At 47.5% G+C, this 15,000-nt stretch overlaps 1 protein-coding gene across 1 annotated transcript in view; it reads right to left on the bottom strand.

Annotated features, from left to right (window-relative positions):
* LOC143285130 (calcium-activated chloride channel regulator 4-like) overlaps positions 1–15,000 on the bottom strand; it is a 56,316-nt gene that overhangs the window by 11,612 nt on the left and 29,704 nt on the right. Inside the window, exons 4-10 of the mRNA XM_076592352.1 lie at positions 14,096–14,240; positions 10,835–10,949; positions 9,182–9,344; positions 8,244–8,382; positions 4,960–5,063; positions 3,682–3,906; positions 1–27 (exon numbers count right to left, since the gene is read on the bottom strand). The exon at positions 1–27 is cut by the window's left edge and continues 84 nt beyond it. Of these exons, the coding sequence (XP_076448467.1) occupies positions 1–27; positions 3,682–3,906; positions 4,960–5,063; positions 8,244–8,382; positions 9,182–9,344; positions 10,835–10,949; positions 14,096–14,240 (918 nt within the window). The remainder of the gene's footprint in view (positions 28–3,681; positions 3,907–4,959; positions 5,064–8,243; positions 8,383–9,181; positions 9,345–10,834; positions 10,950–14,095; positions 14,241–15,000) is intronic.

Raw genomic sequence — 15,000 nt, 5'->3', positions numbered from 1 at the left:
CCGCTTGTCCCGCATGCTGTTCAGCAGCTGTTGGTCACGCACACAATACAATACAACGATACAACACTCGTCAGTTGTTCGTTTCTTTCCTTCTTTCTTTCTTTCTTTTTTTATTTCCTTATGCATTCATTCATTTATACATTTATTCATTTACTTGTTTTATTATTCATTCATTTATTCGTTTGTTTGCTTGTTTGTTCGATTATCTATTTATTTCATTATTTACTTATCTATTTTCACACACACACACACACACACACACACACACACACACACACACACACACACACACACACACACACACACACACACACACACACACAAGCCCCCTCGCAACACGAACTCCTTCTCACCTCACGTCCACCTCCACCGACACCCCCACCACCCTCTACACGCTCCTCCGACCCACCCACACCCCGGCCAAGTAACCCCCCTCGGCCCTCACGCACACACCAAACCCTCTTTCACCCTAACAGACCTAAAACCACTTTTACCCACCGCCCCACCCAATTTAACCCTAACAGACTCAAAACCCCCTTAACCCCCACCACCCCACCATCTTTAACCCAAACAGACCTGATTCCTCTGTTACCTACGACCCCACCCTCTTTAACCCTAATAGACCCGGATCCTCTTTTACCTACCACACCACCCTCTTTAACCCTAAAAGAACTGAATCCCGTTTTATCCCACTACCCAATCCTCTTTAACCAATACTGTCCTGAAGCACCTTTCACCTCCCCCACCCCACCCCGAATCCTGCCTTCTCCAACAGATCTGAATCTTCTTTCACTCACCACACCACCCTCTTTAACCCTTACAGACCTGAATCCCCTTTAACCCCCACCACCCCACCCTCTTTAACCCTTACAGACCTGAATCCTCTTTCACTCACCACACCACCCTCTTTAACCCTTACAGACCTGAATCTTCTTTCACTCACCACACCACCCTCTTTAACCCTTACAGACCTGAATCTTCTTTCACTCACCACACCACCCTCTTTAACCCTTACAGACCTGAATCCCCTTTAACCAACACTACCCCACCCTCTTTAACTCAAACAGACATGAAGCCCCTTTCACCCACCACCCACACTCTTTAACTCTAACAGACCTAAAACCACTTTCACCCACCACCCACCCTCTTTAACCCTAACAGACCCGAATTCCCCTTTACCCACGACCCCACCCTCTTTAAACTTAACTCTCCTGAAGCACCCTTAACACCCTCCCCCCCTACTCCAACACACCTCAATCCCCCTTTACCCCCACCACAGCACCCTCTTTAACCACAACAGACCCGAATCCCCTTTTACCCACCACTCCACCCTCTTTAACCCTTACAGACCTGAATCTTCTTTCACCCACCACCCCACCCTCTTTAACCCTTACAGGCCTGAATCTTCTTTCACACACCACCCCACCCTCTTTAACCCTTACAGACCTGAATCCTCTTTCACACACCACCCCACCCTCTTTAACCCTTACAGACCTGAATCCTCTTTCACACACCACCCCACCCTCTTTAACCCTTACAGACCTGAATCTTCTTTCACCCACCACCCCACCCTCTTTAACCCTTACAGACCTGAATCTTCTTTCACCCACCACCCCACCCTCTTTAACCCTTACAGACCTGAATCCTCTTTCACTCACCACTCCACCCTCTTTAACCCTTACAGACCTGAATCCTCTTTCACTCACCACCCCACCCTCTTTAACCCTTACAGACCTGAATCCTCTTTCACTCACCACACCACCCTCTTTAACCCTTACAGACCTGAATCCTCTTTAACCAACACCACCCCACCCTCTTTAACTCAAACAGACATGAAGCCCCTTTCACCCACCACCCACACTCTTTAACTCTAACAGACCTAAAACCACTTTCACCCACCACCCACACTCTTTAACCCTAACAGACCCGAATTCCCCTTTACCCACCACCCCACCCTCTTTAAACTTAACTCTGCTGAAGCTCCCTTAACCCCCTCCCCCCTACTCCAACACACTTGAATCCCCTTTTACCCCCACCACAGCACCCTCTTTAACCCTTACAGACCTGAATCCTCTTTCACACACCACCCCACCCTCTTTAACCCTTACAGACCTGAATCCTCTTTCACTCACCACCCCACCCTCTTTAACCCTTACAGACCTGAATCCTCTTTCACACCACACCACCCTCTTTAACCCTTACAGACCTGAATCTTCTTTCACCCACCACCCCACCCTCTTTAACCCTTATAGACCTGAATCCCCTTTAACCCCACCACCCCACCCTCTTTAACTCTAACAGACCTAAGACCACTTTTACCCACCACCCACCCTCCTTAACCCTAACAGACCCGAATTCCCCTTTACCCACCACCCCACCCTCTTTAAACTTAACTCTCCTGAAGCTCCCTTAACCTCCTCCCTCTACTCCAACAGACCTGAATCCCCTTTAACCCCCACCACCCCACCCTCTTTAACTCAAACAGACATGAAGCCCCTTTCACCCACCACCCACACTCTTTAACTCTAACAGACCTAAAACCACTTTTACCCACCACCCACCCTCTTTAACCCAGACATAAAGCCCCTTTCACCCACCCTCTTTAACCCTAACAGACCCGAATTCCCCTTTACCCACCACCTCACCCTCTTTAAACTTAACTCTCCTGAAGCTCCCTTAACCCCCTCCCCCCTACTCCAACAGACCTGAATCCCCTTTTACCCCCACCACAGCACCCTCTTTAACCCTTACAGACCTGAATCATCTTTAACCCCCTCCACCCCACCCTCTTTAACTCAGACATGAAGTCCTTTTTACCCACCACTCCACCCTCTTTAACCCTTACAGACCTGAATCCTCTTTCACACACCACACCACCCTCTTTAACCCTTACAGACCTGAATCTTCTTTCACCCACCACCCTACTCTCTTTAACCCTTACAGACCTGAATCTTCTTTCACCCACCACCCCACCCTCTTTAACCCTTACAGACCTGAATCTTCTTTCACAATCACCCCACCCTCTTTAACCCCAACAGACCCGAATCCCCTTTTACTCCCACCACCCCACCCTCTTTAACCATAACAGACCTAAATGCCCTATTACCCACCTCCACCCTCTTTAACCCTAACTGGCCTGCAGCCCTTAACGCAACACCCAACCCTCTTCAACACTTACAGACTTAAAGCCCCCTTAACCCCCAAACAGACCCGAATCACCTTTTACCTCCCCTACCCCACCCTCTTTAACCCTAACTGTCCTAAAGTCCCCTTAACCCCACCCCGTCTCCCCTAGCAGACCTGAATCCTCTTTTGCCTCCACCACCCCACCCTCTTTAACCCCAACAGACCTGAAGCCCCCATTAACCTCGCAACCCGCAACAGACCCCCCAAAAAAACAAAACACAAAAACCCACACTTGAAGCCCCTTTACCCCCACCCCCAGCCCCCGCCGACAACAGACCTGATGCCCCCTTAACCACACTCCACCCCCGACAACAGACCTTCACCTCCACCCCACCCCACAGCACACCTGAAGATCCCTTAAACGCCCCCCCCCCCCCCCCCAACACCCTCCATCTAACGACTTACCTGAAGCCCCCTTAACCCCCCCCCCAACTCCCCCCACCCCCACCCACACACACACACCACCACCCCCATCCCCCCAACGAACAGACCTACCTGAAGCCCCTTCTCCAGCCCAGCCCCGATGCTGGTCTTGCCCTCCGCAGTGCGGGGCAGCCTCCGGATGAGGGTGTGGCGGTCGTCCTCGGAAAGGATGTCCACCATGGGCGACAGCACGCTGGCGTTGGTGTTGAACTGCACGATGCCCAGGCTGCTGCCCGTCTCCAGGCAGCTCAGGATGTAGCTGCTGGTGGCCTGCATCATCACGCTCAGGGAGGAGCCCTGTGTGTGGGGGGGGGGGGGGGGGGGGGGGGGGGGGGGGGGGGGGGGGGGCAGGGGGGAGGGGGAGGGTAGGGGGAAGACAGGATGTGGAGTTGGGGGGAGAGGGGTAGAGGTGGGGGGAAGGGATGGGGGGGGGGGGGTCAGGAATGGTGGGTGGTGGAAGATTGGATGGGTGGTGGAATGGGGTGGATGAATGAAAGAACCTTTATTTTATTTTATTTTGTTTTATTTTATTTTTACTATATTTATTATTATTATTGCTATTATTATTGCTATTATTATCATTATCATTATCACTACTACTACTACTACTACTACTACTACTATCATCATTATTATTGTTGTTGTTGATCGAGAAGAAGAAAAAAAAAGAATTCGCACACACATACAGATACATGAATTGACACAGAAACACACACGCACACTCACTTACTTACATATACACACACACAAACACAAACACTCACACTCACAGACACGCGCGCGCGCGCGTGCGTACGCGCGATACACACACACACACACACACACACACACACACACACACACACACTCACTCACTCAGTCAGTCAGTCACGCACATGCACACGCATATGCAAACACACACGAACATTCACACACACATGCGCCCACACACGCAGACATACACACACAAGACCCAACCCGCCTCCCTTCCCGACCTCCCTGCTCACACACACACACACACACACACACACACACACACACACACACACACACACACACACGCACACACACACACACACACACACACAGAGGTGACACTCATAATCAATGCATTACTCTTCAGGAATGTTCACTTTTCAGTCTGATTCCCACTAAACTATCGAGTATTTTGTGTATCTTGCGTCACTGAATTTGTTGATCGTTCGCATGGAAGATCTCGATATAAACTCAAATTTGTTGTTGCTCTTGTTTTTTTGTGTTTTTTTTTCTTTCTTTTCTTTTTTTTTTTTTTTTTTTCATTTCAAGACTTGTATAATGAACGCTATGATATTCTGTCTTGTTTCTGGACTAACGTTTAAACCAACTACTCACCGTCATACTCCCAGAGGTGTCCAGCACCAGAACTCTCTTCTTGGGTTTGATCTGAACGATGCGAAATACTGGGGTCGTGTCTGTGTCATCGCTCAGAGGCTTCACTGTGGATACAGAAAATAAACATCATCATCATCACCATCGTCATCATCATCATCGTCGTCGTCGTCGTCGTCGTCGACATCATCGTCGTCGCTGTCGACGTCAACAATGGGGCCGTACACGTGTCATCAATCAAAGTCTTCATTGTGGGCATAGCGATGTAATATCAACATCATCATCATCATCGTCGTCGTCGTCGTTGTCGTCGTCATCGTCAACACTGGGGTCGTGTACGTGTCAACAATTAAAGGCTTCACTGTGGGCACATGAATTAAACATCATCATCACCATCATCATCATCGTCGTCGTCGTCATCATCATTTTCATCATCATCGTCGTCATCAACACTGGGGTCGTGTACGTGTCATCAATCAAAGGCTTCACAGTGGGCAAAGGAATTAAATATCATCATCATCATCACCACCACCACCACCACCATCGTCATCATCATCGTCGTCGTCATCGTTGAAGTCATCGTCGACATCAACACTGGGGTCGTGTCCGTGTCATCGATCAGAGGCTTCACTGTGGATACAGCAATCATCATCATCATCATCATGATCGTCGTCGTCGTCGTCATCGTCGTCGTCGACGTCAACACTGGGGTCGTGTCTGTGTCATCAATCATGTGGGCACATGAATTAAACATCATCATCATCATCATCATCATTGTCTTCGTCGTCATCATTATTTTCATAACCATCGTCATCAACACCGGAGTCGTGTCCGCGTCATCACTGCGGGCACAGCAAATCAAACATCATCATCATCATCGTCGTTGCCATCATCATCATCATCATCAACACTGAGGCCGTGTCAGCGTCATCGCTCAAAGACTTCACTGTAGGCACACCAGACACACATCGGCGTCGTCGTCATGATCATCATCGTCGTCGTTGTCATCATCATCATCATCATCAGAAGAAGAAGAAGAAGAAGAAGAACCAACAGCAGTGGTAACAGTTTTGGTAGTGGTGGTGATGGTGTGGTGACGATGGAAGAAATAGTTCGTTTGCAGCAGCAGCACCAGCAGTGGTATTTGTATTTGTATTTCTTTTTATCACAACATATTTCTCTGTGTGAAATTCGGGCTGCTCTCTCCAAGGAGAGCGCGTCGCTACACTACAGCGCCACCCATTTTTTTGTATTTTTTCCTGCGTGCAGTTTTTCCTATCGAAGTGGATTTTTCTACAGAATTTGGCCAGGGACAACTTTTTTGTTGCCGTGGGTTCTTTTACATGCACTAAGTGCATGCTGAACACGGGACCTCGGTTTATCGTCTCATCCGAATGACTAGCGTCCAGACTACCACTCAAGGTCTGGCGGAGGGGGAGAAAATATCGGCGGCTGAGCCGTGATTCGAACCAGCGCGTTCATATTCTCTCGCTTTCTAGGCGAACGCGTTACCTCTAGGCCATCACTACACTTGGTGGTCGTCGTAGTAGTAGCAGTAGTAGTAGTAGTAGCAGTTCGATGAGGAGGAAGAAGAGGGGCGAAAAAAAGAAAAAGGGAAGGGGGAGGGGAGGGGAAGACTGAGACAGAGAGTGAGAAAGACAGACAGAGACAGACATTGACAGACAGTCGAGACAGCAGTTTGACTCTTCAACTGTTCTGATTGAGACAGAGAGTGAGAAAGACAGACAGAGAGACAGACATTGGCAGATAATTGAGACAGCAGTTTGCCTCCTCTATTGTTCTGATTGAGATAGAGAGTGAGAAAGACAGACAGAGAGACAGACATTGACAGACAGTCGAGACAGTAGTTTGACTCTTCAACTGTTCTGATTGAGACAGAGAGTGAGAAAGACAAGACAGAGAGACAGACATTGACAGACAGTCGAGACAGCAGTTTGCCTCATCCACTGTTCTGATTGAGACAGAGAGTGAGAAAGACAGACAGAGAGACAGACATTGGCAGATAGTTGAGACAGCAGTTTGCCTCCTCCAGTGTTCTGATTGAGACAGAGAGTGAAAAAAGAAAGACAGACAGAGAGACAGAAATTGACAGACAGTCGAGACAGCAGTTTGCCTCTTCAACTGTTCTGATTGAGATAAGAGAAAGACAAGACAGAGAGACAGACATTGGCAGATAATTGAGACAGCAGTTTGCCTCCTCTATTGTTCTGATTGAGACAAGAGAGTGAGAAAGACAGACAGAGAGACAGACATTGACAGACAGTCGAGACAGCAGTTTGCCTCCTCCATTGTTCTGATTGAGACAAGATAAAGACAAGACAGAGAGACAGACATTGACAGACAGTCGAGACAGCAGTTTGATTCCTCAACTGTTCTGATTGAGACAGAGAGTGAGAAAGACAAGACAGAGAGACAGACATTGACAGACAGTCGAGACAGCAGTTTGATTCCTCCACTGTTCTGATTGAGACAGAGAGTGAGAAAGACAAGACAGAGAGACAGACATTGACAGACAGTCGAGACAGCAGTTTGATTCCTCCACTGTTCTGATTGAGACAGAGAGTCAGAAAGACAAGACAGAGAGACAGACATTGGCAGACAGTCGAAACAGCAGTTTGACTCTTCAACTGTTCTGATTGAGACAGAGAGTGAGAAAGACAAGACAGAGAGACAGACATTGGCAGACAGTCGAGACAGCAGTTTGACTCTTCAACTGTTCTGATTGAGACAGAGAGTGAGAAAGACAGACAGAGAGACAGACATTGACAGACAGTCGAGACAGTAGTTTGATTCCTCAACTGTTCTGATTGAGACAGAGAGTGAGAAAGACAGACAGAGAGACAGACATTGGCAGATAGTTGAGACAGCAGTTTGCCTCCTCTATTGTTCTGATTGAGACAAGAGAGTGAGAAAGACAGACAGAGAGACAGACATTGGCAGACAGTCGAGACAGCAGTTTGCCTCTTCCACTGTTCTGATTGAGACAGAGAGTGAGAAAAGAAAGACAGACAGAGAGACAGACATTGACAGACAGTCGAGACAGCAGTTTGACTCTTCAACTGTTCTGATTGAGATAAGAGAAAGACAAGACAGAGAGACAGACATTGACAGACAGTCGAGACAGCAGTTTGCCTCCTCCATTGTTCTGATTGAGACAAGATAAAGACAAGACAGAGAGACAGACATTGACAGACAGTCGAGACAGCAGTTTGCCTCATCCACTGATGGTCATAGTCGGACACCACTGACTATCAAAGGTGGGCTACCTTTTCTGAAGTCCTCATGTTTCCGCATGACCTCCCAAGCACTACGGTAGGCGCACAGCCTGTTTTGCCGGTTCGGTGCCAGGTTGTTGTGACGCAATGGCTTTGCTGACGTCACCGGATCGTCACAGAACTCCACAATCTACAAAACAGATCGGGTTCATAGTAGTACCCTTTGAATGTGTGTGTGTGTGTGTGTGTGTGTGTGTGTGTCTGTCTGTCTCTGTCTGTGTGTTTATCTGTGTGTGTCTGTGAGATTTGTCTATTATTGTGTGTGTGTGTGTGTGTGTGTGTGTGTGTGTGTGTGTGTGTGTGTGTGTGTGTGTGTGTGTGTGTGTGTGTGTGCGTGTGTGTGTGTGTGTGTGTGTGTGTGTGTGTGTGTGTGTGTGTGTGTGTGTTCGCGCGCGCGCGCACCTGTATCACTGTCTGCGTATGTTTGTGTGTCCGCGTTGTCCGTGTTTCTGTGTTGAAATTATACCTGTGTATCTGGATCCTTTGATGTCTATGTGTGACCATGTGCAGGTATATACCTATGTGTGCATAATTATGCTTGTGTGCCTGTGTCTGAATACGTGTCTGCCTCTCTGTGTCTATCAATGTGTCAGTATGTCCGTGTACCAGTGACTCTACATATGTGTCTTAACCTCTTCAGTGCTGGAGAGAAAAAAACAGTAGAAAGTGGTGTTTCGAGTCATATAACTTTCCGAAACAATAAGCCTAAAACTGAAAACACTGTTCTTGAGATATTCCACTCTAGATAAACTGTGTGAATTTTCAGCCTTCCAGGGTCATTTCCCTTCATCAGTGACGTTACCATGCACGTAGGTGATACGTGCTGTGGCACTCAAGGAGTTAATGTCTGTATTGTCTGACTGCAGTGCATGGGCTCAGTAATGGTGTGGTGGTGGTGGTGGTGGTGGTGGTGGGTTCGAACTCCGTACGCTCTCTAGGTACTGCATGAACATGAGGGACGCGGAGGCCTTGTTGGACTTGATCTTGGGGAAGAAGAGACAGTTCTTTTCAGGCTGGCCCGTGAAGAAATTGAAGGCGCAGTCCTTGCTGGTGAACTTGTTGTGGATGGACCCGTCCACTTCGGCCGTGCATCTGGCGGACACAGATACAGACATCAGCGTGTTATCTCTGTCTCTGTATCTGTCTGTCTGTCTGTTTGTGTCTGCGTCTGTGTCTGTGTCTGTCTCTGTATCTCTTCTCCGTCTTGAGGATTTCCATCCCCCACCGCACCCACCCCTCTCTTTCTGTATATATGATTATATATATAATATATATGTATTATGTATATATATATATATATATATATATATTTATATACATTTAATTACACACACACACACACACACACACATATATATATATATATATATATATATACATACGTCTACTAGGATGATAGCGCCTCTGTGTGTGTGTGTGTGTGTGTGTGTGTGTGTGTGTGTGTGTGTGTGTGTGTGTTGGATTCCACAGTTTCCGGTGGGTAAGTAGCAACATTGCCACTCTTTATGTGAGAATCATCTCTCTCTCTGTCACTGTCTCGGTCTGTCTGTCTACCACTCTGTCTCTGTGTGTGTCTGTGTGTGTCTCTGTCTGTCTGTCTGTACACACACACACACACACACACACACACATACACACACACATGTATATATATATATATATATATATATATATATATATATATATATATATCTGTCTCTCTCTGTGTCAGTCTCTTCTCTGTACATGAGAGGGTGTCGCGCGCGCCATGTGTGTGTGTGTGTGTGTGTGTGTGTGTGTGTGTGTGTGTGTGTGTGTGTGTTGTTGTTGTTGTTGTTGCTGTTGTTGTTGTTGTTTACCTGACGTGGAGATGGCTAATCCTTACTGTCATCCATGTGATGATGTATAAAAACGAAAACTACAGCCAGCAAAAAAATATATAAAATGTCACAAGAAACTAAGCAACACGAAAACAAATGGAAATGTCACGACTAATCTCTTTCTTTTTTTTTTCTTCTCTTTTTTTTTTTATATGCCCCAACAACAGCATTCGCTGTTGGTCTTTCCTGTCAGTTTTTCTTAACCGCGGGCTTACAAACATGGCGTTGGTGGCATGGTGTATGAAATACGACCGGAGGTTTTTGGGTCAGTATTACACTCTGTGTGTGTGTGTGTGTGTGTGTGTCTGTGTGTGTGTGTGTGTGTGTGTGCGTCTGTGCATGTGTATGTGTGTGGGGGGGGGGGGTGTGCATTCCTCGCGGTCTAATTAGACAAATAGAATGCATACGCGAGCGCGAGCGCGTTCCCACACGCATACAGAGATAGACGGATATACAGACAGACAAAAGGAGATAGATAGATAGATAGATAGACAGACAGACAGATAAAGCGACAAGCAAACAAACAACCGTACGAACAGATAGACAGTCAAACAGGCACACAAACAAACAGATACACCGACACACACAACAGACAGAAGATCAGTGGGATAGCTTGGGCCCACCAGACACAGAGAGACGCAGACAGACATACAGACTGACAGACAAATCAGATACACTGGCAGGACAAGCGAAACAGAGAGACACTACACAGAGCCCCCTGACCTTGTGGGATGCCAAGCTCCCTCGTGTCGATAAAACTCCGCATCCTCAGGATCAATGGGGTACTCATCGAACAGACCCCAGCGCAGATGGGCCCACTCGTGCACCAGAGTCTTCTCTGGTGTATCACACACACACACACACACACACACACATATATACATACATACACACACATACACACACACACACACACACACATACATACACATACACACATACACACACGCGCGCGCACACACACACACACACACACATACACACACACACACACACACACACACACACACACACACACACACACACACACACACACATACACACACACACACACATACGCACACACACACACACACACACACACACACACACACACACACACACACACACACACACACACACGGCCATTTAATCAACACCATTGATTGCTGTTGACAAATAACGCTAAGTCAGTATAAGGGGCGGTCACCTCAATGATGTAAGATTGAACTTTGTACGTCAGGTTGTCATTCACTTTTCTGTGTTGGACTTTTTCTTCTTGATGATGGTATGGATATTTATAGCGCCTATCTTTGGTCGGGGCATCTCTTTACTCAGCATTGTCGGCAAAGCCTTTGAAATGGTCATCCTGACCCGATTGTAAGTTCTGGCAGCACGCGTATACCCAGAGTCGCGGTGTGGGGTTAGGGCAGGCAGATCTACCATCGACATGATATTCTCCGTCAGACAGCTGCAGGAAAAATGCCGAGAGCAAAATCAACCACTCTTCCTTGCCTTCATTGACCTGACAAAGGCCTTTTATCTAGATAGCAGGAGCGGACTATTCGCACTTCTGAGGAAGGTAGGCTGTCCCCCGAAATTACTGGACATTGTCGAATCCTTTCACAAGGACACGCACAGCACAGTGTGCTACAATGGAGCAGTGTCTGACCCGTTCCAAATAAGCAGTGGTGTCAAGCAGGGTTGCGTGCTCGCCCCAACACTTTTTGGCATATTTTTCTCCATGCTTCAGTCATATACGTTCGCAAATAATGAAGACGGAGTTTACCTACACACAAGATCTGACGGAAAGCTCTTCAACCTGGCCAGATTCACAGCCAAGACCAAAGTCAGGCATGTCACCATCAGAGAGGCTCTCTTCGCCGAAGACACTGCACTGGTGACACACACAGAGGAGGCCTTTCAGAGACTCACAGACCGCCTTGCGCATGCGTGCAACGAATTTGGCCTCACCATCAGCCTGAAGAAAACGGAAGTGGTGGGACAGGGCACTGACTCTCCTCCAATAATCCACATTGGGAGCCACAAGCTGAACTCAGTTGACTGGTTTCAGTATCTGGGGTTGACAATAACTTTTCCTATTTCCCTGAGCCAGAGATCAATCAAGAACTGCGAAGGCTGCCAGGGTCATGTCCAAACTTCACAAGAGGGTGTGGTCAAACAAAAACTTCACGGTGAACACAAAGATGCAGGTGCACAGAGCTCGCGTTCTAAGCACCCTACTCTACTCGAGTGAAACATGGACCACATATTCCGCTCAAGAGAAGAGACTAAACAGTTTCCATCTCCAATGTCTCAGACGCATTCTTGGAATCTGATGGCAGGACAAGATCCCAAACACTGAAGTGCTTGAGCATGCAGGCTTGCCAACTGTCTTCGCCCTTCTGAGTCAACGGCATCTTCGCTGGCTCGGTCATGTTCGCTGAAAGGATGAAGGCCGCATCCCAAAAGATCTGCTGTACAACAAACTATCAGAGGGATCTAGGCCCCAAGGCTGCCCCCGACTAAGATTCAAAGATGCTTGCAAACGGAACCTGAAAAGTACAGGTATTGACGTGCTGTCCTGGGAAAGCTTTGCGGACTCACGTGGGCCCTGGAAATCTGCCATTCAGAGAGGGGTGAAACAAGCAGAGAGAAGCCGCATTGACTCGCTGAGGAGAAAAAGAGCCACACGCAAGTCAAATTCTATAAACCAAGCAGCATCTACTTATATCTGTCCCACATGCAGTAGAGATTGCCATTCCAGCATTGGTCTACACAGCCACAGCAGGAAGTGCAACGCCCGGCAGTGACTACATTTCTGGTGCAGCCATCGTCTCTCGAGACGGAAGGAGGCCGACGACGACGACGATCCTCGGTCGGAGACCAAACTCTAAGTGTTTTATAAACACGGGATCATTTGCAGGCTGTCTTTCCGGGGCCGTTTTCAAGACATGGCTGGGACCCTCGGGTACAGTTTGACGTGAAGGCTGAGTTATCTTCGAATTCAAGACACGCGCGGTGCACTCAGGCAGCTGACTCATCGCCTTTTATTAAAAAAAAAAAATCCCGGTGATTCTCTTCTGTGCATACTCATTTACATCTCCCTGCACCGCAGTTCAGAGCACTGTCGATAGAGTTCGCAAAACACGTGCTATCCGCAAAGCACACCTGTTTTCCTTCAACAAAAGCAATGCTACAAAAGGATCCGCCATGTTTTGCCTCATGCTTCATGGGTGGTCGCCTTTGGTAAGTAGCAAGGGCAAATTTCCCTTTGGGTTTTGTGACCTGCAGGTAGACTGAGTGTTCCTGAATACCGGATATTGCTTTCCCTCGGGCAGTTTGCCTTGCCCCCGGGTGATTGGCCCGCAGGTACAGCTTTACCCGCAGGCATTTCAGCAAATTTTCGCCAGTTGAATAAAATGTGTAAAATAAAAAATAAAAAAAACCCTGAATGCAGTGCAGTGCAGTACATAATAATACAACACAGCACAGCATTACAGTACAGTACAGGACAGTACTACACGACACGACATGACACGACACAGCACAGCACAGCACAGCACAGCATAACACGACGCAATAAACACAACACAACACGACACAACACAACACGACACGACACGACACAACACAGCACAGCACAGCATAACACGACGCAATAAACACAACACGACACGACACGTCACAATACGACACGACACGACACAGCACAGCACAACACAACACGACATAACACAATACAACACAACACTACACTACATAACGCAACACAGCACAGCACCTCACAGCACAACACAACACGACACGACACGAAAAAACACAACACAGCACGACACAACACTACACAGCGCAACACAAGGACGACACAATACGACACGACACAGCACGACACAGCAGAAGACGACACAACACTGGCAACACAACACAACACAACACAACACAAACAGAACACAACACAACATGACACGACACAGCACAACACAACACAACACAATGGCGTACCGGGAGGTCCCCATTTGTTGACGACGTCATCGTCCTTGAGGTAGGACGGTGTTAGATGAATGTAGAGACCAGGCTGCCCGCACTCCGCGTACTGCTTCACGTACGGCGCGTCTCCGTAGGCCAGGTTTGGCTGGTCGATGATAATCTGGACACAGAGCGAGAGCAAGGGTAGTACAGAATGTTGCATGATGATGATGATGATGAGGAGGAGGAGGAGGAGGAGGAGGAGGAAAGTGAAAAGGTGGCAGAATGGTTGGTTACGTTACGCTTATATCTGCTACTGCAGTGTCCTTACCGTAAGGGTTTGGATTCGATTCCCGGTCCAACCCTTTAATTTCTGTAACCCTGAATTCAGGGACCTATTTTAACGGCAATTTTCAGCTGAGCTGAAACGATATTACCATTAGATGATGTTGTAATAAATTAAGTTATCATTATTGTGTTGGGTTTTTGCTTTTTTTTTACATTTCATTTCTTTATCAGTTTGCTTACTTATTTTTATTTATTTATTTTATTTTCTGATTCATCTATTTATCTATTATTATTCTAATTTGTTTATTCATTGTTTTGATTACTTATCTATTTGTTTATCGGCTTTGGGTATACGCTGCTGGTCAGGTACCTGAGTAGCAGTGAAGCGTATTTGGATTTGTCCGACCGCTGTGATGCCTCCTTGAGTAACTGAACTGAACAGAGGTTAGACGGGCGCAATAGCCGAGTGGTTAAAGTGTCGGACTTTCAATCTGAGGGTTCGAGGTTCGAATCTCGGTAACGGCGCCTGGTGGGTAAAGGGCGAAGATTTTTTCCGATCTCCCAGGTCAACATGATGTGCAGACCTGCTTGTGCCTGAACCCCCCTTCGTGTGTATACGCAAGCAGAAGATCAAATACGCACGTTAAAGATCC

This window comes from Babylonia areolata, chromosome 8 (assembly GCF_041734735.1).
Source record: "Babylonia areolata isolate BAREFJ2019XMU chromosome 8, ASM4173473v1, whole genome shotgun sequence".
Taxonomy (NCBI): Eukaryota; Metazoa; Mollusca; class Gastropoda; order Neogastropoda; family Buccinidae; genus Babylonia; species Babylonia areolata.
The sequence above is the reverse complement of the archived record's forward strand: the minus strand, read 5'-3'. Positions and strand labels throughout refer to the sequence as shown.